The 23,926-nt window shown below is 32.6% G+C and overlaps 1 protein-coding gene across 3 annotated transcripts in view; it reads right to left on the reverse strand.

The window, feature by feature from the left end:
• Positions 1-23,926, reverse strand: part of LOC126739021 (thioredoxin domain-containing protein 11) — a 34,537-nt gene that overhangs the window by 663 nt on the left and 9,948 nt on the right. The window contains exons 8-12 of one of the 3 annotated variants that reach the window (XM_050444559.1): positions 23,605-23,879; positions 23,322-23,549; positions 23,077-23,270; positions 134-263; positions 47-79 (exon numbers count right to left, since the gene is read on the reverse strand). In XM_050444559.1, coding sequence (XP_050300516.1) covers positions 47-79; positions 134-263; positions 23,077-23,270; positions 23,322-23,549; positions 23,605-23,879 — 860 coding nt within the window. Of the gene's footprint in view, positions 1-13; positions 80-133; positions 264-23,076; positions 23,271-23,321; positions 23,550-23,604; positions 23,880-23,926 lie in introns of all 3 variants that reach the window. The other 2 variants (XM_050444562.1, XM_050444558.1) reach the window with 2 other exon arrangements.

The following is a 23,926-nucleotide window of genomic DNA, read 5'->3' on the forward strand; positions in this document are numbered from 1 at the left end:
CAAACCCACTAACCTAATATACTATTTCTTCATGAAAAGTACTAACCTAATATACTATTTCTCCATGAAAAGTACAGCCCTGAACAGTAAAAATTATGCAATAAAATAAATACATTAATTAAAAGTTCCTTACCGGAGTATGTAAACACACCGAATACATTGCGGTTAATTTCATGGTGGCGTTCATGTTGGCCAACATAAAAGCCAACAAATTTGGCACAGTTATGGGTACCTCCGTAGGAAACACCCTAGTTTCTTCTTTGCTAAAATATTTGTTTATTTAGAAATTTTAATAATTTACTCATGTTATGCGTGTGAAGTTTAAAAAAATGCTTGGTATGAACAATACAGGGTGTCTCAACGACGAATAGACGCGATCGATATCTTGGAAACTAATTTTTCTAAAATTTTAAAATTTTGGCAACATGGCACAGTCAATGGGGGCCACACAACAAAAATTATTTAAGAGTTGTGACGTTTCCGGTTATACCGGAAGTAGGTGTCAACTTCGTTATTTTAAACGGAACACCCTGTATATTTTTACATTTTTGGCTGCCACATGAAATTCTAGGTATATTTTGTGTATAATGTCCTATACCTATTTTAATATTTGGCTAAAAAATGATACAGGGGGGTCAAAAACTAGCATTAAAAATTAAAATGAAAAAATCATTAAAAGTCAATTTTTTTAAATAGAAACCCCCCATTTTTATTATTTTTTCATAAAGATAACTAAAAATAATGTTAACTTTCTATAAGGTTATCTAGTCCAAAAATGGCTAGTTTCCGAAATATTGACAGTTTAAATTTGGTCTCATATTAAAAGCCGCATAGTAACACGGCTCAAGAATTGTTGATAAGTTGGCCATGACGGTTTTCATAGCAACCGCTAGAAGCGCCAGTAAGACCATCGATTATAATAGAAATGTCAGTATTGCTTGTAATTTCGTAATTTAAAAAAAAACTAATATGCCGGGGCGATTAAATTATACATACGAAGATTATTTAAATTAGTTTATTATCTATGAAGAATGTAACAAAGTTCTATCGAGAACATGCCAAATATTTGCAAATAGATTCCCAGAAAAACAGAAACCATTATGTTGCGCTGTTAGGCGAATAATAGAAAATTTTAAAAATTTTGGTACTGTTAATAATAAGCCTTGTTAAAAAAAACACACACAAACAAACTTAAAAGAATCAAAAGAAAAGAAAAAAAGGAAAGTAAAGTCACAATCTCAAAGGTTATCCAAAAAATTAGAATAAATAACTATTAATATGATATAAAAACCCAATTATAAAAGTTTAACAAGATAATCACATATTCAACAAAATTAAATTAAATTAACTGCAATATACCTACTAACTATAACTTAAACACATGGGTCTTAATCCCAAGAGTAATGATCCACCAAGATATCGACAATCACATGAACCGGAGAGAAATTTATATCGCACATGTGACAGATCCGATTAAATATAGCGCATATTGTATATAGTGGCGATTTCAACAGGATGTTAGTATAAGGCCTTGGCAGAAAGAATTTATTTATTTATTTACTTATAATACGGGAAAACCCCATTAACTGTAAATTTTACAAAGCAATAATATTTACATAAACAACTGTCATAATCTAAACCTCCTTAACAAATTAATACTAAAGTAAAAAAACACCTATACTACATATACTAGAAACAACCTTAATAATTTATATGCAAGAATGTAAATACAAAATTTTATGCACAATTATAAAGTAAGTGACCTCTTTAGATACATTAAGGAACTTATGTTAAACACATCAATATTCGAATTGTTTAACAAATTCATATACCTATCCATAGGATTATTAATTCCATAGGATGTTCTGTGGAATGGAATGTTAAAGGTTACATTATGGCGCAACCCGTGATGAGGAGCATTAAATCGTATGCGACCCAACAGAGCAGGGCAATCAATAAGCCTATTAACGATCTTATATATAAAACTAGCACCAGAAATATTTCGGCGTTGCGACAGTGTCGGAATAGATAATTGACTTTCAATATAAGAATAGTCATGGTTCTCAATAACAGTTAAAGTTCTATGAGCACAATATCTCAGGAATTTATGTTGAACTCTTTCTAAAGCATCGATATGAATCTGGTGGTATGGAGACCAAACTACAGAGCAGTACTCCAATATAGTTCTTACTAGTGAGCAATAAACCCTTCTTGTTGAAGAGACTGAGAAATATGAACAGTTTCTCATAACAAACCCTAGCAATTTTGATGCTTTTACAGAAATTGAATTAATTTGATCAATAAATGTGAGTTTCTCATCAAAAATAACTCCCAAATCCCTAATAGATGCAACATAATTCAGTGGCTCATTATTAATGAAGTAATTGGATTGAAACCGGTTGATCCTGCGAGTGAAACTAATAACACAACATTTCTTAACATTTAAATGAAGATTGTTTTGTTCACACCAATTATTTAAGCGATCCATATCTGCTTGTAGTAATTCTTGATCCACAATACTACCAACCACCCTCCAAAATTTTAAGTCGTCTGCAAACATCAGACACTGACTATACAGGAAACAGTTAACTATATCATTAATAAATAAATTAAATAATAAGGGTGATGTATGCCCTCCCTGAGGGAGACCTGATGTTACGCTGATAGGATCAGAAAGATGTCCACCTACCCTGACCCTTTGAATACGGCCAGTTAAAGAATTTTTAATCCAACTCACAAAATCAACATGAAACCCTACGGAGATCAGTTTTGACAGAAGAATTTGATGATCAATACAATCAAATGCCTTACTAAAATCGGTGTATATAGAATCAAATTGTTTATGATCCTCTAATTTACTCATAATATCAGATTGGTAACAGATCAAGTTAGTGGCAGTAGACTTATTCTTGCAAAACCCATGCTGTGAATCTGATATTAAGCCTTTGCATAACCAAGAAAGTTGATTAGCTATAAGGCTATCAAAAAGTTTAGGTATTGAAGATTGAATGCAAATACTTCTATAATTATCTATGACATCCCGACGGCCAGCTTTAAACAATGGCACAATAAAACTTTCCCTCCAGGCAATTGGAAATGTGGATGTTTGTAAGGAAGCATTAAATAACAAAGATAAAGGAATGGCAAGAGTACATACACATTTCCTCAAGAGAAAATTCGGAATCCCATCTGGGCCTGCAGTAATCTTGTTAGGGAGTGAGCTAATACCTTCAAATATATCATATGTTAGGATCTTAGTAATGTTTAAATTTAAACCATTAGCGGGACCATTTTGCAGCTGATTATTATCAATACCAGGAGAATAAACAGTTTGGAAAAATTCTTTAAACATGTTTGCAATATCCAAACCACTGGACGCTTGCTTGTCACCATAAAAGAGGGTATTGGGAAGGGTATAATTGGACCTCTTATCATTGATATATTTCCAAAATGATTTAGGGTCATTCTGTAAGCCGGAATCTATCCCTTTAATATATTGCCGGAAGCACAAATCAGACATACGTTTGCATTCAGACCTAAGGCGAGAAAATTTTATATAGTTTTCGTCTGTATTATCTCATATATAATGAATGAGCACTCCTTTTGTTCCTAGTTAACTTTCTAAGTTCAGGGGAGAACCACTTAGGAAATGAGGAAGTTCTATATTTCTTTAAAGGAATAAAATATGCAATCCCCATAGAGAGATATTCATAAAAAACGCTGATTGATAAGTTAAGATATTAAGCTCATTGTAGTTACCGTTTCGGAAATCATAAAAAAATTCTTCATAAGCTAGATTTGAAAAAATTGAGTTATTTGCTGTTGAAATATTCAAATGACACTCATATCCAATATGATGAAAATTAGCTTCAAAAAGAGGGTCAGAAGCTTTAAGAACATTTAAATCCTTAACATTAGAAAAAACTAGATCTAAAAATACATTTCTATCATTAGGAATCAAGTTACATTGATAAAATTTTAAATAACCAAATCTTTGTGCAACATCTACAGCTGGGTCACCGCTTGGGCATTGAACCAGGAGACCATACCCGTCATTGCCCCATGCAGCCCTTGGTAGGTTGTAATCACCAAACAGATATACATTTAGGTTGGCATATTGAGTAGTAACACACTCCATGGTTCGACAATGCCAGATATAAGTATCCCGAGGTGATTGTGGAGGTATATAAACACCACCAATAATGAACTTAGTCCCATCACACTGGCATAGAATCAGAATTTGCTCAATAATGCCTCTTGAATAGAAATGCACTGTGATTGTATACTATCACTGACAAATATCAGAATACCACCTCCACTCAACTTACTGCTAGTTCGATAGCTTCTGTCACATCTGAAGACCCTGAAACCCTTGCACGTCAGTTCAGCATCTACAATACTGTCATTCAAATTGCTCTTCACCAATATAAGAGTATAGAATGTAAGAATAAGTATAGAATGTAATAATATAAGAATGTTAGGGGATGTCTAGCATTAAGCCTAGGCACCATAAAACGTACACCAGAAAGAAGTACAGGACTATCAATGAATCCATTCAGTAACCCATGCAGGAATTTTACAGAGAAGATCATTCTTCTGAGATGTAATGGATGTAGATTGAAGCGTTCCAATAGTAGCCGATGATCAAACCCTCTTACCGGATATATGCCATCCTGCCTGAAGGCCAAAAACTTAGCAAATCTACGCTGAACAGAAGAAGAACCAATTCAACCATTCAAGAAGACCAACATGATTCTGATAGAGGCTTCTCAGGGCTGACTTGACTATGTTGTTGAAGTGTGGAACGAATGTCAATTCAGAGTCAAAGGTGATACCAAGATCAGTAATTTGCTCTAATCTACTCAAAATAGTATCATTAATAAAGTAATCAAAATTTAAGGGTGTTTTTGATCTAGAGTAACTGACCACACTACATTTAGCCGCATTCAAGCCTAACCTGTTAACAGCGCACCATACCTCCAATGTATTTAGACAGTTCTAAAGAAAAACACAAACCTCCAAACCATATACATTTAAATATAGCTTCAAATCATCGGCAAAAGCCAGCCTATGACAAGTGAGTGACTCAATCAAGTCATTTATAAAAAAACCAAACAGGAGCGGACCCAGGTTCGAGCATTAACATCAAGTGATTCACAGATGTGGCTAGACAGACAGTTAGTAACACAAGATCGCTTGCTAAAAAATCCATGCTGGTCTACAGAGATAAGTTCTTTTGCGTGACTAAATAGCGACCGATTCAGGATAATTTCGAAAATTTTTGAGAAGTTACAGAGTAATGAGATTGGCCTGTAGTTCATGATTTGATCAGAGGCCCCAGCTTTTAAAATAGGTATTATTTTAGCAGTCTTCCAAATTTCAGGAATTTGTTCTGTTAAAAGTATTAAGTTGAAAATGTAGGTCAGCGGATCAGCCAGGACACCAATGCAATCTTTAACCAAGAAGCTAGGTACACCGTCTACACCAGATGTTAACTTATTTTTGAATTTTTTACTAGCCAAAATAATCTGAGAAGCATTGGAAATGTCAAAGTGAGGCACATTATCAGACGTTGACGAATGGTTAATGACATTTGATTGTATAAATGCCTCACCAAAGAACAGTGCTAAAGCATCAACTATGTCTTGTGGGTCATTAATTACCACGTCAACGGGTAGCCTCATCATACCAGGAATCCTGGTGCCAGCCTTCTTAGAACCAATAAAATTTTAAAAGCTAGATGGGTCCAAAGAAATATTCCTTTCGGTGTTTGATATATACAACTTATATTCATTGCGTATTTGTAGTTTGATAAGGCGTCTAAGAGAATGGAATTTATTTTGAAAGAATGGAGAATTGAACATTTTAGAGTCCTTGAAAGCCTTTTCTTTCCTATAAATGTTCTTAATCAATTCTCGAAAATAATAATTTGGAAATCTTCTTTTACGTTGCTGCTTAAGAGGAATGTGTGCGGCAAATATGCCATTCAATATATCATATAGGGCTCCACATGCATCATTAACGTTAGAGGATAAATACACAGTAGACCAGTCAGCTTCAAGGATCGAGTCATAAAGGAGATGGAAGTTGGCCTTTCTAAAGTTAAAAGAATGAGGTAAGTTTTTTTAAGCTGAAAATTATGGACACGTTGGCCTGAGACAGTAAAATCAATTTCCAGTGCAGGGTGATGCAAATCCTCCAAGACAAAGGGCACGTCACTACGCGAGTACAGTACAGGTGAAGTTAGATAAAACAAGATCCAATAGTCTGTTATTATAGTTTAGGATGTGTTTACACTGAACAAGATTAAAAGTGTTGGCAAAATTATTCACAGCAATAGACTTTTGACTAACATGATTACCAGTAGGTGAGTTAATAGAGAAATCAGACACGTTAAAATCGCCCACTATTATTACATTATGGTTTAGCTTTGATATTAAAAGTGTAAACTGATCCTGAGAAATTGCTCGAAAATTACAGATGTGATAGATGGTGGGATGTACAAAACAATCATGTAAAATATCTGTAACCTAATAGTAAATTTACAGCCAACAACATCAATAGAGGGCGCAAACTGTTGCAAAAATCAGACAAACTAATTTTTTCAGACACAATGTTTTTAGAAACTCCACAGAGAACTCCGCCACCACGTGTGGCAATAACGGATTCAAATTTTCGGTCCAACCGGTAAACATCATAAGTCTTTGGAAATATTTCACCACTGATGCCAGGTTGAGGCCAGATATCTCTGGCCTCAACCATGTCTCGGTGATGCATATTGTGTGAAAATCCTGAGCAATGGTGGCAAGAAAAAAGTCTCGGTTTTAGTGTTAAGACCACGAACATTTTAATAAAAACAAGTTAAGTGGGCATCACTAGCATGTGAAAATAAAGGCGAATCTAGTTTTTTGCTACAATTCTGGGGGAACCATTGATGTATCTTATATAAAGATTATTTTCTCCTTCCTCTTTGCGTCGCTTTAACTCCGATTTGGCTGCCGAGGCGTCATGTCCGTCTCAATGAAGAATTTACCGACAGTCTTCAATTTGTTATTCAAAACAAGCCTAACATCGTCTGTATTACCAATGATCACCCTGACTCCATCACCCTGCCTGACGCCTGACGCCCGCTACGATTCGGCTTCCCAAATTTACTAACAGCCAGCACATTGACGGTAGTTTCGCACAAGTCAGTCAGCAGCTTCTTAGTCTGGACAACATCAGCTCTGCCTTTTTTCGAATCAAAGTTAAAAAGTATAATTTTATTGGCCCTTTTCTGGCGCTCATGCAGCTCACTTAGGATGGCTTCGTCGATTGGCGCGGGCGTGACACTCGTGCTAGTAGCGGAAATAGGAGGAGCAGACGCCCGACAGCTGTAATCTGGTGAGAGAGCAGGCAAGTTATGCAGGGTTTCTTCAAGTACAACAATACGTTGCTCCAATGTGACAGTTCTCTCGATGGATTCTGAGTTGTGGTTGTGCATAGTGGTTTCCAAAACATTTATTCTTTTTATTAACTTAGGAATATTAAATAAACCTTCCCTGCAGCAAATGGCATCATTCTCGAAACCATGACAATAACTCTAATTTCACTGGAGGATATGCTATCACATTCTCTGCAAATAACTTTCTTGCAGAAATCGCACGGATACCAAAAAGTTCATTTTTGATTTCCTTGAATGAGCAATTCTTACTGCACATATAACAAACTCCACTACCAGACATTTTTAATAAACTTGAATTATCGATATTACCAGCCCAGCTTCACTTGTGGATAAGAGCACACATGTAATATGGCAGCCAACAGCTGATATGGATAAGTGCACCCGGTAAAAACAGAACACCTTAATTCTTCAGCCCTAATTTATAAGGCATATTTTAGCGAGTAAGCGGTTATAAACGTCTTTAAGACATCTCATTCGAGCGATCAAGTCATGACGTCACCGTATAAGGCGCTTTAAGCGTTTGTTAGCGGTCTCCCGAGACCGCTAATAAACTCGATATGTCAGAAGGAAAGATATACAAACAAAAGTAAACAATAAATTGATGTTTTCAATATTTTTTTGAGTTGAAAAACATTACATTCTTTAGTTTCTCTGTGTTATAAAGTTTATTTGCGTTGAAAAGCTTATTGAGAATGAAAAATTTGGGGGTAATTATTAATTACTGCGATTATTGTTTTTCCCTTAGTAAAAGTAGTGCTAAAAGTTAATTAAAGAAAGTAGGTAAAAGATATGTTTTGTGTAATTTCGGTTGAAAAATCAGTGACTAATTTTCCCAGCTATTTATTGCAATTGTTTATGCATTTTGAAAAATAGTCGGAATGAGGCAAACTAATTTGAATCTCGTTAGGATCTAGATCCGACCTTAAAAAATTTATGGATATAAGGTTGGATTTAACCTCAAAATGTTTTGAAAACTGAGACAAATGAGTGTTTTCATGGTTAAATTCTGTTTTCAAACAAATTCAATACCAACGAAAACGGAGCAACAGTTTAGACTCTGACAGCTGTTAGACATGACGTCATTCGAGCGAAAAAATATTATGACGTAACGCTTAAGACATCGTAAGACAACCGAGTAAGGCGCTTAATCGCTAAAATATGCTTAAATAGCTAAAATAGCGCTTACAACTGAAATAACAGCCGGTGACCCAAAACTAGATACGAGAGACCCGAATTGAAGGCAAAAAAAGGCGAATGAATCACTTTTCCCGATGAATAAAATTGAAAAAGAAAAACTTGTTAACGCTGTCGACTTTTCGTTTGTTTGTTGTCTGTTTCTTTTTGGTAAGGCGAAAGCGTAAAAAAGGAAACCACTTGTTGAAAATATTGAAATTTCAATTTTGGGATATTTTGCAGCATATACAATGACGTCCTTAAGACAAGTAGCATAAATAGATTCTCCAAAGACACAATACATAGGATTTTGTTGAAACATAACTTCCACCCTTATTTAATATCTTTGGTTCAGCATCTTAAAAAAACAGATTTGCCCAAAAGAATCCTGTTGTGAATTTGTCTTAACAATGGTACAGTTTTTGGATGGCTTAATTTGGACTGATGAGGCAAAATTTTCAAAAAATGGTATTTTTAACAGATATAATTTCCATGTTTGAAGTGATTGAAATCCTCATGCTAAGAGATCACAAAATTATCAAGAAATCTGGCAGTTTAATGTTTTTTGTGCTATCAGAAGTGAACGAATCGGCAAGTCACTTATAAATTTAAGGCATATTACGTTTAAATTTTTAATTGTATATCAATTTTTACAGGAGAAGGATATTTAAATATTCTAGAGGGCTTGGAATATTTAATGAATTAACCATTGGCAGAACACCAAAACATTTATTACCAACCTGATGGTGTACCACCACATAGAACCCTTTCTGTAATGAAATTCTTAGACGCATCATTTAATGATAAGTGGATTACCAATAACGGACCTATTTTGTGGCCTTCTCGTTCTCTGAATTTAACTGCTCTAGATTATTTTATTTGGGTAAGAATAAAGAATTATTTTTTATTTCAATCCATTAACAACGCAGCAGGATTGTATGTAAAGCGTTAGACAAGGATTTGAAAGTTTATCTCCAGAGTCAGTTAGAGCGGCAACCCATGGCAAATTAACTTCCAAATGTGAAAAATGTTTAGAAGTTCAAGGAGAAAATTTTGAACATTTGTTAAAATAAATTGTTACTCTGCCAAAATTTATAATTTTTTTTATTATTCGCCTAACAGCGCAACATAATACTTTCTGTTTTTCTGGGAATCTATGCTATATTTTATAATATGTGGCATGTTCTCGATAAAACTTTGTTACATTCTCCATAGATAATAAACACATTTAAATAATCTTTGTGTGTATAATTTAATCGCCCCTGCATATTAGTTTTTAAAACATTACGAAATTACAAGCAATACTGACATTTCCGTTATAATGCATTGTCTTATTACCGTAACTAGCGGTTACTATGACAACTATAATGGCCAACTAATTAACAATCCTTGAGCCGTGTTACTATGCGGCTTTTATAATTAGGCCAAATTTAAACTGCCAATATTTCGGAAACTAGCCATTTTTGGACTGGATAACCTTATACAAAGTTAACCTTATTTTTAGTTATCTTTATGAAAAAATAATAAAAATGGAGGGTTTCTATTTACAAAAATTGACCCTTAATGATTTTTTCATTTTAATTTTTAATGCTAGTTTTTGACCCCCCTGTATCTTTTTAGCCAAATATTAAAATAAACTTTTAAAGTGGCCCTTCCTTTAAAATAAAACCAAAAATAACCAATAAATAACGGCTACTAAAAAGGACTGTGTCCTTACCTTTGTTTTTGTTTACTAAAAAGGAGTAATCGGTAGTTATGTTAGGGCTTATAAACATAATTTTTCACATGAAATTTAAAATATGTCAAAAACGGTTATACTTAGGTATAGGACATTATACACAAAATATACCTAGAATTTTACGTGAAAGCCAAAAATGTAAAAATATACGGGGTGTTCTATTTAAAATAACGAAGTTGACACATACTTCACAACTGTCAGGTAATTTTAGTTGTGTGGCCCCCATCCACTGTGCCACGTTGCCAAAATTTCAACATTTTAGAAAAATTAGTTTCCGAGATATTGATCGCGTCTATTCGTCATGAGACACCCTGTATATTAATAAAATAGAAAACAATCATGTCCACAGATCCAAAGTAGTTTTGGTCATTTATGCAAAGAGAGGTAAGAGACATTTAATATTCCTTCTAAAATGACCTAAAAGAAAAGAGTTGGCTTGGATATTAACACGTTGATGAACGTTACTGCCATAGAAGTATTCTAAAATTCACGCCATGGAAGACCTACTGCTATGGCAGTAAAATAAATCGCGTATGAAAATTCACTTCTGCCATAGCAGTAGGAATTTGAATATAGATTTACTGTAGTTCAACTTATACTGTCCCACCGCAACTCTTCTAAATTTGGGGCACTGTCCTACTAGTAGGAGAAACTAGTTTGCATAGGCAAGCTGTTTGTTAGTTGAGTGGGGAGTAATTTTGGCGCTCTTACTGCTATAGTAGTAACCGTCTCATTGTTTACTACCCAGTTGTATCGTCCCAGAGGTAGCACGTGTTTTTGTTTTTGTGATCTGCGTAATTAGTAATGGATCCTAAAGAACAACAGAGATTGTTAAAACTTTATGATGAAGTGTCTAGTGATGAATACTGTGTATGATTCTACGGACACGGAAAGGTCGGACCCTTTTGTAGACAGAGACGGTGAATTTGATATAAATGATCCTACTTATCAACCCAGAGATAGTGATTTAAGCAGCAGATCTGAAATTGAGAAGTCAGAGAAAGAAAATATTGAAACAGATACCAATTGTGAATATATTGACACAGAAAATGAGGGAAACGAAGACAAAGACGGTAAGTTTTCTAGTTTTAAACTTTTCTTTGTTTATTGCATGTTTGTATTTTTTTTAGATTAATGGGTTGAATTTGTGCAAGATATCCCCAATTTTAACTTTGATCATGATGCAGCGGGAATAAAAATTGACATTACTGATGATATGAGTTCCCTTGAAGTATTTCAAATGCTTTGGACAGCTGAAATCAAAAATTTAATAATAAATTGTTCTAATAAATATGGTGAGACCATGTCCAGAACTTCTCGACCACACAAAAAAAATTCCAGGTCATCCAAATTTGTTTCAATTGAGCCAAGGGAATTTGATATTTTTATAGCCGTGACCCTTTTTAGAGCCCAAATAGGATATCCCGAGCTAAGGAAGGTCTTTTCAGTGGATCCCTTATACTATCACCCTATATTTTCTCACTTTATGTCTGGAAGAAGATATGAGCAAATTCTCAAGATACCTATATTGTTATGAAAATGTAGGTCAAGATAAACTGTACAAGGAACAACCTCTTCTGGACATTATTATCCAGAACTTCCAAAATGCTTATAGCCCTGAGGAAAACTTAAGTTTAGATGAGTCACTACTGCTTTTTCGAGGTAGGTTTAGTTTCAGACAGTACATAAAAAATAAAAAAACAAGATATGGAATAAAATTTTTTGAGTTATGTGCGCCAAATGGGTACCTATTTAATATAGAAATATACAAAGAAAAAAGTGAAAAAATTGAAGCGGAATCAAAAGTGGATTCGCTTGTTTGGGACTAATGAGTCCATATCTCAATAGAGGACACCATCTGGTGATGGATAATTTTTATAATAGTGCAAAGCTCTCAGAAAACCTCTTAAAACACAAAACTCACACAACAGGGACCCTCAGGAGCAATAGGAAAGGCAATCCAAAAGTTATGACTTCGAAAAAGTTGAAAAAGGGGGAATACATCTGGAGAAGACGTCGAGGTGTATACGTCTCTAAATGGAGAGACAACAGGGATGTCTTACTTTTAACCACCAAGTATCATCCCAATTTAATTGAAGTCTCAAATCGCTTTGGCAAGGTAAATTTTTTGTTTTTCTAAAATAGGTACACTAATATAATAATATATATTTTTTTAAAGTGAAATTAAAACCAGTTGAAGTAGCAGAATATAACAAATATATGTCTGGTGTTGATAGACTGGATCAGCTACTCATGCCCACAAAAAACAATAAGGTGGTATAAGAAAATCATTTTTCATTTACTAGACGTTATTTAACGCATTTATTATTTACAAGAAAAAAGTAAAAAATATCAGAATGATCGAATTTCGAGAAAAAATTATTCGAGGATTGCTCGAACTACCTGCAAATGAAAAAAATGGTAGACTTTTTTTTTAAACAAACAAAAACATTGCTATACATGACAATCGGCGAACACCAGCAAGACCAGATAATAATGATACTCCACATTTTCCCGAAAAGATCCCCTTGCCCTCTGAGAATTATAAAAGGAAGAACTACTTTTTAAACTGCAAGGAGTGTCTCAAAAAGGACAAAAGGACACAAGTTTCATACAGATGTAAGGGTTGTGAAGACAAACTAGCCTTATGTCGGCATGTCGGCTTTGAAAGTTACCATTTTAGCCTTAGGAACTAGTTTTTACTTTAAGTTGTATTTCATTTCTTTCTTCAAAATAAATGTTTCTCCAAGTTAAAACGTTTTAGAAATTTATACTGCTCTAGCAGTACAGTGTCCCAAAATTGTCATTAAAAAATTACTGCTTATGCAGTAATGCGTCCTGTCATAAAGTCAGAAAGTAATGTTGGTGGGTCACAACTGTTATGGCAGTATGGCGTTCAAAGTTGTTTTTTTCAAACTTTATCCTATTTTATGGTCAAAATATAAAAAAAAATGGGTTCATATGTTTCTAAAATATCAATGTGATTTTTTTGGAACATCGACTATGTTCACACTGTCCATCAATGTGTTAAGGACTCAGCAAATATGTTTAATGGATGCTTTTCATTTGCATACTAGGGTGAACAACTCAATATAATGTCTTTTTTTAATGTTGAAAAATCAATTTGAGTACTGTATCTTTGTCTATAGGAGAGGTATAAGATGTTATTGCTTCCTCCAAGAATAAGTTGTATTCTGAATCAGATAGAATCCCGGCATTTTTCCTTAAACAATGCTTGTGTACAATTACAATACCTATATAGATTATTTTTGCTGCTTTAAAACTGTTTTTAATCTCGAACAATTTGAATTTATAAAGGGCAGATCTGCTGATGTCAATTTGGTTTTGTATGTTAATCACTTATACAATAGTTTTGGGGAGGGATTCTAGATCTATACTGATTTATCTATAGCTTTTAATTGGGTCAATCATGGGATCCTCTTAGGGAAACTAAGGGTTTTGGATATTGCAGATTCTCTTCTTCAGTCTGTCAGTTAAGTTGGCTGGAGTTTTCCAACTTTCCAGGTTCATTATCTGATGACATATGTGTGCCATCAGGGGTACCATAAGTTTGCAATTGAGGCCGTGTTTCTTTTTGTCTCTACTTATTTACGAATAACATCACAGAAGCCCTTCAGAAGTATTGAGTTTTTGAATGATGCTGCTCTTCTATAAGAGGATCTTCAATATCTTTTTAATTAGTGTTATTTAAATAAGACGTCTCTTTATACAAACAATGAAGCTTATGAATTTTATTTACTCAATAAATTGCCTTCCTTACCTAAATTAACTTTTTTTAAATGTATTTTAAAACAATTACTGTTTTGTATAAGGTGATGGTGATTTGGTCATTTTAAAAATTTTAACATTTTTATTTTCTTCACTAATAAGAGAGTGATATTCGAAGCTTTTTAAAGTAGAGAAGGTTTTAATGTTGATCCTAAGAAAGCTTAGAAAACTTTGTTAGTTAATGCTTGGGCTAGAAATATTACAATTCTTGTGGTAAGAGAATTTAAAATAAAATTATTCTTCTGAGTTTTTTCATTTTTCTCTTCTGTTTATTTATAATCATTTACCTTTTTTTCCTAACTCAAGTCGAAATTATATCCATTTGTAATGAAGTCATTTTTGTTTATCTTTGTTTAGCATATTCCAAACAGCGGCGACAACAAACTTTTTAAAAAAATTAGTGTCTGATGATTATTCATCTTTTATATACTAGGATATGTGAAATATCCGTCACTGTCAATCAAAAATATTGGTTTGTCAACTTGTTCTTGAAAGTTATTTCGAAAAGTGTTAGATAATCCCTAAAAAAAGATATATTAGGTATAATGAACAATCGCAGCTGATGATTTTAAATATATTGGCTTTTTTTCAACTGGAAAAGGAACAAGTCCGAAACGGAATTGCACTTCAAATTGAGAATGTGATACAGCGAGCCGCAGATGCAACAAAATTGAGCACAACAACGATCGCAAATATAAAGAAGAATGGGATAAAATCAGATCAGCATTACGCAGCCCGTATATCTTCCAAGCAAAAGACAGCAAAAACCAAAATTACAACATATTTGAAACATAGAATTCGGGACACAATTTATTCTATGTACGCCAGACAAGAATATGTAATATTGGCAACAATAAGAGAAAAGTTCAGGGAAGAAATTGAATATTTTGAGTTTTCCATTGACTTCTTAAGAAGATGGATCAATAGTATAGGCTTCAAGTGGAAAAAATCAAATAACAGAAAATATTTGATGGACTTGCCAAATATTGTTTATAAAAGAATCAATTTTTTAAGGGAGTATATCAAAAATAGAAATGTAGGTCCGGAAGATTTTACTCCGGTTTTCATTAACGAGACGTGGATTTTTAGCAAGGGATCATTTCGTAGTAGCTGGCAAGATGACACCAAGCACACGGATTCAAGGAAAAACAGTGAAGGTAAAAATTATCTGGTTATCTTTTTAGATTTTTTTTTTAATAAAAACTATTGCCCTTGTAATGGCCCTCTAACTTCATAATTTCATCTGTTTCACAGTTTCATATAATTTCTCACTAAGACAATATGAGGGAATTTAATTCCATACACTACTCGTATGTGCATGGAACATTACTTATTAATTATATTAAATTTATGTTCTGGAAGAATGATTTCTAAAAGAAGAGAATTGAATTATCTTTTATTTTTAAGGTCATCGTTAATATCGTGGTCCACGCCGGAACCAAAGATGGCTTCATCAAGGGTGCGAATTTAATATTCAAGAGTGGATTAAAGACGGGAGATTATCATGACAATATGAACAGGAAAAACTTCGAAAACTGGTTTAAAACTCAGCTGGTTTCAAATCTTTCCCCAAAGTTATTTATAATCATGGACAATACAAGTTACCATTCTGGTTTATTAGAAGAAATCCCGAGAAAATCTTGGACAAAGCAGAGACTGACCGAATGGTTGAGGAAAAAGAATATTGGCTTTCCAGAAAAAGCCATGAAAGATAAAATATGGAGTATTGCACGCAGAAACTGCTCTAGTGAAAAAAAGTACTTCCTTGATGAATATGTTAAACCTTTAGGACACAAAATTTTGCGACTGCCACCATATCATTGCCAGTTTAATGCAATTGAAATGGTATGGTCGGAATGTAAACGAAAATATGTTCAATATATTTCCAATTTTAAGAGGTCACCTTCAGAAGTTTTGACTACATGGGAAAGGGTAATAAACGAAATTTTTATAGATCATTGGCAAAAATATGTTTTTCATACAGAAAAGGTAATTGAAAAGGCTTGGGAGGCAATACAAGTGTGTGATGCCTATGACATTCTGCCACTTCTGATTACGATTGATGAAGACGACGATGACGAAGACAATATCTCTGATTTCAGTTCTGACTCTGACAATACTGACGAGATTGATTAAGCTTTTTTTGTTCTAGCAAATTTTATTTTATGATCGTCGTTTAAGTATTCAATCATATCGTTAAAATTTCATTAACTTGGTAATGCAATATGGCGTGTTTTTTTTGAGTTTGTATGTTTTATTTTTTGGAATGGTATTTTCATTTTAATGTGTTAAGATATTCCTTCAAGCAGCATTTTTTTTCATGAAGAAGTAAATTAAATTGTCAGTATTTAAATTTTTCCCAGTGAGTTAAAATAATTTTATACCATTATTCACAATTTTTGTAAGCTCGGTTTTGTTACGTCTACTGCTCTTGCCGAATTCTACTTTTCAAATATGTTGTAGATTTGGTTTTTGCGGTCTTTTGGTTAGAAAATATATGAGCAGCGTAATCCTGATCTGATTTGATCCCATTCTTCTTTATATTTGCGATCGTTGTTGTGCTCAATTTTGTTGCATCTGCGGCTCGCTCTATCACATTCTCAATTTGAAGTGCAATTCCGTTTCTGATTAATTATAATAATATTTGTTAATTGTTAAGTTTGTTAATAATACAATAAATACTACAAGATTTTTTGTAATTTTTTGGGAATGAAAGTATATACACGAATATAAAAATATAATAATATGCTGCTAAAATAAATCATTTGATTGGCAAAAATATCTACGCCATACGTTTTTTCTCACCTGAATGACGTAACTACAAATGGGTATAATTTCGACTTTAACTTCCTTCCATTTCCTTTTGGTCCTAAGACAATTCAGGAAAAAATAAAAGTTCTTCCATGTTATACTTAAGGCATGCAAGCATACTCAATGAAATTAGGACAATTCTAGTAACATACGGGATAATTTTAAAAATTAATAGATAAATGAAGTTTTGATTTTAATGCAGCTCAGAAAAAAAACTCCTTCCTAAGATTTCTAAGTTTTATAACTTAAAAGAAAAATTTGTCTCTTCACTAGAAATTGGAGTTTTTTGTATTTTTTCCAGATATTTACAGGTGTTTCTTTTCTAATTCAACTTTTAATCAACTGCAGTTAAAATGTTTTTTGTGGTTTCAAATATTTTGATTTTCCTTTATCTATTTTTTTTAATGTTGTTAGAGTGTTTTTTTATTTGTTCCTTAAACGCCAAGAATAAAATGAAAATAATTTCTTTAGGACGTTTTTTTAATAATTTGATAGGTGAAAGGAAAGATTATTGAAAATATACAGGGTGATTTATTAAGAATGGGCAATCTTTGAACTGGAGATACTACACACCAAAATATGGCGATTGAGCTTAACATGTCTTATATAAATGTTGCAGGTTTACGAGATACAGGATATTTAAAGTTGGAATTTGAAATTTCTTAATAATTTTGTGATTTTAAGCAGTATCGTCTTGAAAATTGGCGACTTTATGTGTTTGGACATGAAAATTGCGAATTTTGTGGTGAATTTAGCATTAATTATACAAGGCGTTAGTTACACCCTGTTACTTAGGTAAATTACAACATATCTTTTTTTGCCTAATCAGTTAGTAACACGACTAGAAAATCTAAAAGGCAGTTCAATTTTGAATAAAAAAGGTACTCTTGTTTATTTCATGTAACTCTATCAGTTTTTAAGTTATTTGCATTTTTAAGATTTAGCGTAAAGAATCCTAAGCCGCCGTTATTACATTGACTTTTTTTCAAGTAGGCTTGTGTCAGAACTTCGTTTTCGTGTAAAGAAATTATATCATAATTTTACTGTCACTAACTAAGAGTGTATTATTTGTAGTAAAACTTCTAAAAAAGAAAATGCCACGTCATAATAAATATTCTAACAGTGAAATGCGTGATATGATTTGCGTTTTTGCTCAGTCAAATTATAGTGGACTTGGTGCAGCCAGAAGGTATTTAGAGTTATATCCAAATCGAAGACAATCCAATCACAAACTATTCAGATGTATTTATACCCGCGTAGGCGAAACAGGGTGTTTTCGTCTTAAAACCTTAAATAGTACTCCAAAAAATATCAACGTCCATGATGAAGAAGAGGTTTTAGATCGTATTTCGGAAATTCCAGATCTCAGTACTCGTTGGTTATGTACGGCAACAGGAATAAACCCATCGTCTATCTGGAGAATTTTAAAGAAAGAGAATCTCCGTCCATATCATTATACTCCTGTCCAAAATTTGCTACCTCAAGATTTACCAGTTCGCCTACAGTTTGCTCAATTTATGCTAGATAAACAATCCAAAACCAGGAATTTCTTAATGACCCTCATTTCACCGATGAGGCGACGCGACGTTTACTAGACGGAGTGTTTTTAATTCATTAATCATTTGTGGGACTCCGAAAATCCACATGCTCTAAAGGAACGACATTTTCAGCATGAATTCAAGGTAAATATTTGGTGTGGTGTGATATCTGGTTTTTTTTATTGGTCAATTTGAATTTCCTCCTAATCTGAACGGGCCCATCTATTTAAACTTCCTTGAACAACAGTTAAACCCACTACTAAAAGATGTACCACCAGCCATAAGGCGGAACATGTGGTATATGCAAGACGGGGCGCCGCTATATTTTCCTCTGCCAGTACGGCGATACCTGAATGAACATTTTCCTCACCGGTGGATTGGGCATGGCAGTGAATTTGTTTGGCCATCTAGAAGTCCAGACTTAAACCCTCTAGAGTCCTCAATATGGTCACACATGAAGGTCATGGTTTACAAAGTTTTACATACAATTAATTCCATCGAAGAATTACGACAGAAAATTCAAGAAGCTGCTAATATTATCAAAAATAATCGACAAAATGTTATTTAATATTCAAATATCTTTAAGGAGACGCCTTACAAAGTGTATTGAATTGGAAGGCGGGCATTTTGAGCATTTACTTTGAAGTTTTCTTTTAATATTGTTACTTATTATTATTTGTTGTCTTTACTGTTGTTACCCAACATAATAGTAATTTAAAAGAGTAAAGTAATTTAAATTCCTATTAAGGCAATGTAATAACGGTGGCTTAGGATTTTTTACGCTGAATGTTTAAAATGAAAATAACTTAAAAACTCATAGAGTTGCATGAAATAAACAGGAAATTGAACTGCCTTTTAGATTTTCTAGTCGTTTTAGCCATAACTGGTTAGGAAAAAAGATATGTTGTAATTTATCTAAGTAACAGGGTGTAACTAGCGCCCTGTGTAAATAATGCTAGCTTCACCAAAAAATTCGTAATTTTCAGGTTTTCATAAAGTCGCCAATTTTCAAGACGATACTGCTTAAAATCACAAAATTATTAGGAACTTTCAAATTAAAATTTCAACTTTAAATACCCCGTATCTCGTAAACCTGCAACATTTGTATCAGACATGTTAAGCTCAATTGCCATATTTTGGTGTGTAGTATTTCCAGTTCAGAGATTGCCCATTCTTAATGAATCACTTAAAAGCTTAAAAAAATTTTTTTGGCTTTTTCTTAAAAAGAAAGAAAAAATTACTCAATGGGTAACTAAACTTTAAAAAATAACTGCCTGAATGAGAACATCTAATAAAATAAAATATTCTTGAGAATTGCTGCATTTAGAAGTCTATACCACCGGAACGAATCAGTGGGTGAGGGATAGTATCGATTTGCCTACACTAGAGTCAAGAAGAATTCTATTAGATTTATGTTTTATACATAAAAGAGTAATAAATGCTGCTATAGACTATAGACCCGGTATTGTCACTTTTCCAACTTAGAATTCCTTCTCGAAATATCAAGACAGTTGGAGCATTTACTGAGAGCAAAAGATACAAAATTTAGCAGGGTAGTTAAAAGTATCTTGGATTATATTTTTGCGATGCTAAACACGAAATTAATAATTATATTTAATCAGATTAATTAACAAGAAGTCATAAACAATGTAATTGTTTAAATTCAAATAACTCGAAAAGTATCGGTCGATTCGATAAAAATATATTTTAAAAAAAATGTTGTCCGTAAAATGCTGAAAATATTTATTCGTAAAGATTTAAACAATAGGACGGTAGCCATTTTTTTTTTCGAATTGATCCAAAAACAAAATAAACCATTTTGCATGCTTTAGTTGTGCTAATCGCAATCAATTCAACGATATGTCCAAACACTTGTCATCGCCTAAATAGTAAACATTAAATTAGAACTTTAGAATTATACCACGTAAGAACATTATACTAGTACACTATAGAAATAGCGATTATGCAGTTATTTCTTATTTATTTCATTTAAGCGTTTCATTTCAGTATATGCCTGACTACCTTTTTTTTTGCTAAATTCTATGAGCAACATTTTTTAATTCAAATTACGAGAGAGTTTTACCACTAACCAAAACTCTTCTCCTTATATACTAATGATGTAACTAATAAAGCGGAAAAAGCAATAAAGCATGGCCAAACAAATATTAAACACTAACTAAACAAACTGGACCTTTATCTCTGTTAAGAATGTTTTTTTGATTTTTGAATATTGCTAAACTTTCGTATGGATCTAATTTTCTATTGTTATTAACTGGTTTAAGTAATTTTAAGTTGTCTATCCCTATAAAGTGACCAGTATTTAAAACATGTTCAGCCACACTTGACTTTTCAACTTTTCCATATTTCACATGAGCTACATGTTCTTTAAATCTGACATTAATTGATCTTTTGGTTTGTCCTATGTACTTTTTATCACAATTGTTGCAATTAATCTCATAGATCCTAAACTTTTAATTGGTCTTTATTTTATCTTTTGGGTTAACTAAAAGATTTCGTAACTTGGCCGAACTTTGATAGACCACTCTTAGACCTAAGTCTTTGAAAACTCTATCAAAGCCTCTCGTCAAGATAGGATCGTATGGGATTGCAACAAAAGTTTGCTTATTTTAATTTTTTTCACTTTTTGAAATGTAGTAGAGTTTTTAAGATTAACTTTAAACCTATGTCTTCTAATCAGCTTAACAATAATCTTATCGTCATAACCATTGACCCTAGCAATTGTTTTAATTGTTGCTTTTTCTTTATTAAAGCTGCTATTACTTAAAAGAAATGAGACCAAACGATATACCAAGAAATGCATGCTAGCCATTTTATATTGAAAACAATAGTTAAAGTCACTAGTTGTATCTAAAAGTATTTGTTTCTTTTCTATAAATATCAAATTCTAACTTATTATTATTTTTGATCACAAGAGTATCTAAAAATGGAAGTTGGTTATTTGTTTCTTGTTCGAAGGTAAATTTAATAGATGGAAAACAGTTATTGAGTTATTCTACAAAATTATCAATATTGCATTTGCTTTTATCAAACGCAGCTAATACATCATGAGCATATCTTAACCAAACTCTTGGGAAGTAATGGAATATATTTTTGCATTTAACTCAAAACCTGTTCATAAAGAGCTCTGCTAGAAAGAAAAAGAGGCAATTACCCATAGCTGTACCTTCCAGTTGTTCATAGTATGAGTTGTTATATTGAAAAATATTTTGTGACATACAAAGTTTTGTTAATTTAATTATTTCTTGGATATTATCGAAACCATTACTTTCCAGAAGTTCAATCAAATATTCTAAAGTTTCTGATATGGTAATGCTTGGGAACAAAAAAGATACATCGACAGAAACAAGAATTTAATTTTCACTTAGAATGAAATTATTGACTTTTGAAATAAACTGTTGGCTGTTTTTGACTGAAAAACATTCATAAGGTAATTTTAATGTCTCAAACTGCTTTACTAAAAACTTTGAAATATTGTAAGTTGGAGATCCTATAGTGGAGACAATTGGTCTCATTTTATTGTCAGGTTTAGGAATTTTTGGTAAACAATTTTAAAATTAATGGAGTTTAGTTTAAATCTTCTCCCGAAGATGCTAAGATCGTTAGCGAAACACGTGTCGCGATTAAAAATAAAGAGTTTTGGTTAGTGGTAAAACTGTCTCGTAATTTGAGCATCACACCAATGGTTCCAACCATAGGACTAACATTTTTTTTTCAATACGACCAATATTTTATGAGTTATTTGCAATGAAAAAGTTCATTCTTTAGAAAAAAATGCCAATTCGAAGTAATGCATTTGGACAAGTCTTGCCATCATCAAGATCTAAAATATATTACAAACAAAACATTTTTTTTGAGATAGATAATTTCAAAAAATATAAATTAACATGGTAAAAAACTTACAGAAAGTTACTAATTGTCATTCAAAGTGTTATTGTTTATGTTTTGTAAACATATGAGAACTAGTAACTTTGTGTAAGTTTTTTACAATTTTATTCTATATTTTGTGAAATTATCAGAAAAACATTTTTGTAAATGTTTTTTAAACTATTTGTAATATATTTTAGAGTCTGATGATGGCAAGAACTGGTTTAGACACTTCTAACATGACAATAATTGGCATTTTATATGTAGAGAAAAAACTTCCTCTACAATTTTTTTCAAAATTAAATTGTTTATAACTTTCTGTTGCCTGTTCTGATTAATAAATAATTATCAAAAATCTTTTGCTCTAAGCGAATGGACTAAGTATGAAACTAATGTAATACCATTTCATCACTCAACTAAGGCATGAACGAACTTACTACATGACTGATTCGCAGCGCTAGTGGCCTGCTGGGAGAAATACATCTGTTTAAATTTATATTTAGTACTTTTAAGCAAAAACTAAACCAAATTTAGTAAATTATTATTTTTTCAATCGTAATCTTATTAGTAAATTGTATATTAAGTGATATAGTGTGTGATAGTTTTTACTAAACTTGGATATAACTTATTATATTTTTTATAAATAATATATGAATGTTGAAATGATATATGATGCATGAATAAACAAATAAACCTACCAGTTGACAGGGAAGAACAAAATGCTCGGATATTCTTCCATGGTATATTCCCATGGTAAAATGTTCTCATCCCCATCGATCCTAGTGAATCTTATATTGTCCACATACGACAGTTTTCTGGCCAATGTTAAAAATGTATAGGAAATCCCATTGCAAAATGAGCATTGCTTGCTATAGTATAGCACCACTACTGCCTAAAAACATATTTTGAAATATAATCATGATTTAACCAGGTTTTTACTTACATTTCTATTGTCTAATACCACATCCAAGAAATTTTTGCTATTCAACTCATCCAAATTAATCACAGAGGTGTCATTTATAGCAACAAAATTGTACGCAGGAGTATTTTTAGCAGGAGTATCAACGATTGATTTTTTAGATCTTATTAGGGCACTTTCATTGTACTTTTGCAGGAATAACTTTACATTTCTGCTCGTTATTGGAGTGTCCATAATATAGTGGGATTCCGCCTAAAAAGTGTAATTTTCCTTAACTAATTCTTATGCTTTGCTCCATTTAACTTACTTGTTCATCTACAATAACTACAGCACTCATATCTTTCCTGTTAAACAGATTAACACCAAGTCTCTCAGCAAAAACATAATATCTCAGGCTATCCATCACTATAAACTTAACACTATTATTAGAACAAGCGAAATCAGAGACATTTATATCTTCGCTGTCCACAGGGTCATCAGGTACAAAAACTTCTGGATAAACTTTCTGGGCTGCTAGAAAAGTCTTGCAGTTCTCATATTTTTGTCTCTTCTTTAAGTTTTCCATAGATTTTGGGTCTTTATCTACAAAAACTTACTACAAATCTCTTCAAAAAAAAAACTCCTGATAA

The sequence above is a fragment of the Anthonomus grandis genome, chromosome 1 (genome assembly GCF_022605725.1).
Source record: "Anthonomus grandis grandis chromosome 1, icAntGran1.3, whole genome shotgun sequence".
NCBI lineage: Eukaryota > Metazoa > Arthropoda > Insecta > Coleoptera > Curculionidae > Anthonomus > Anthonomus grandis.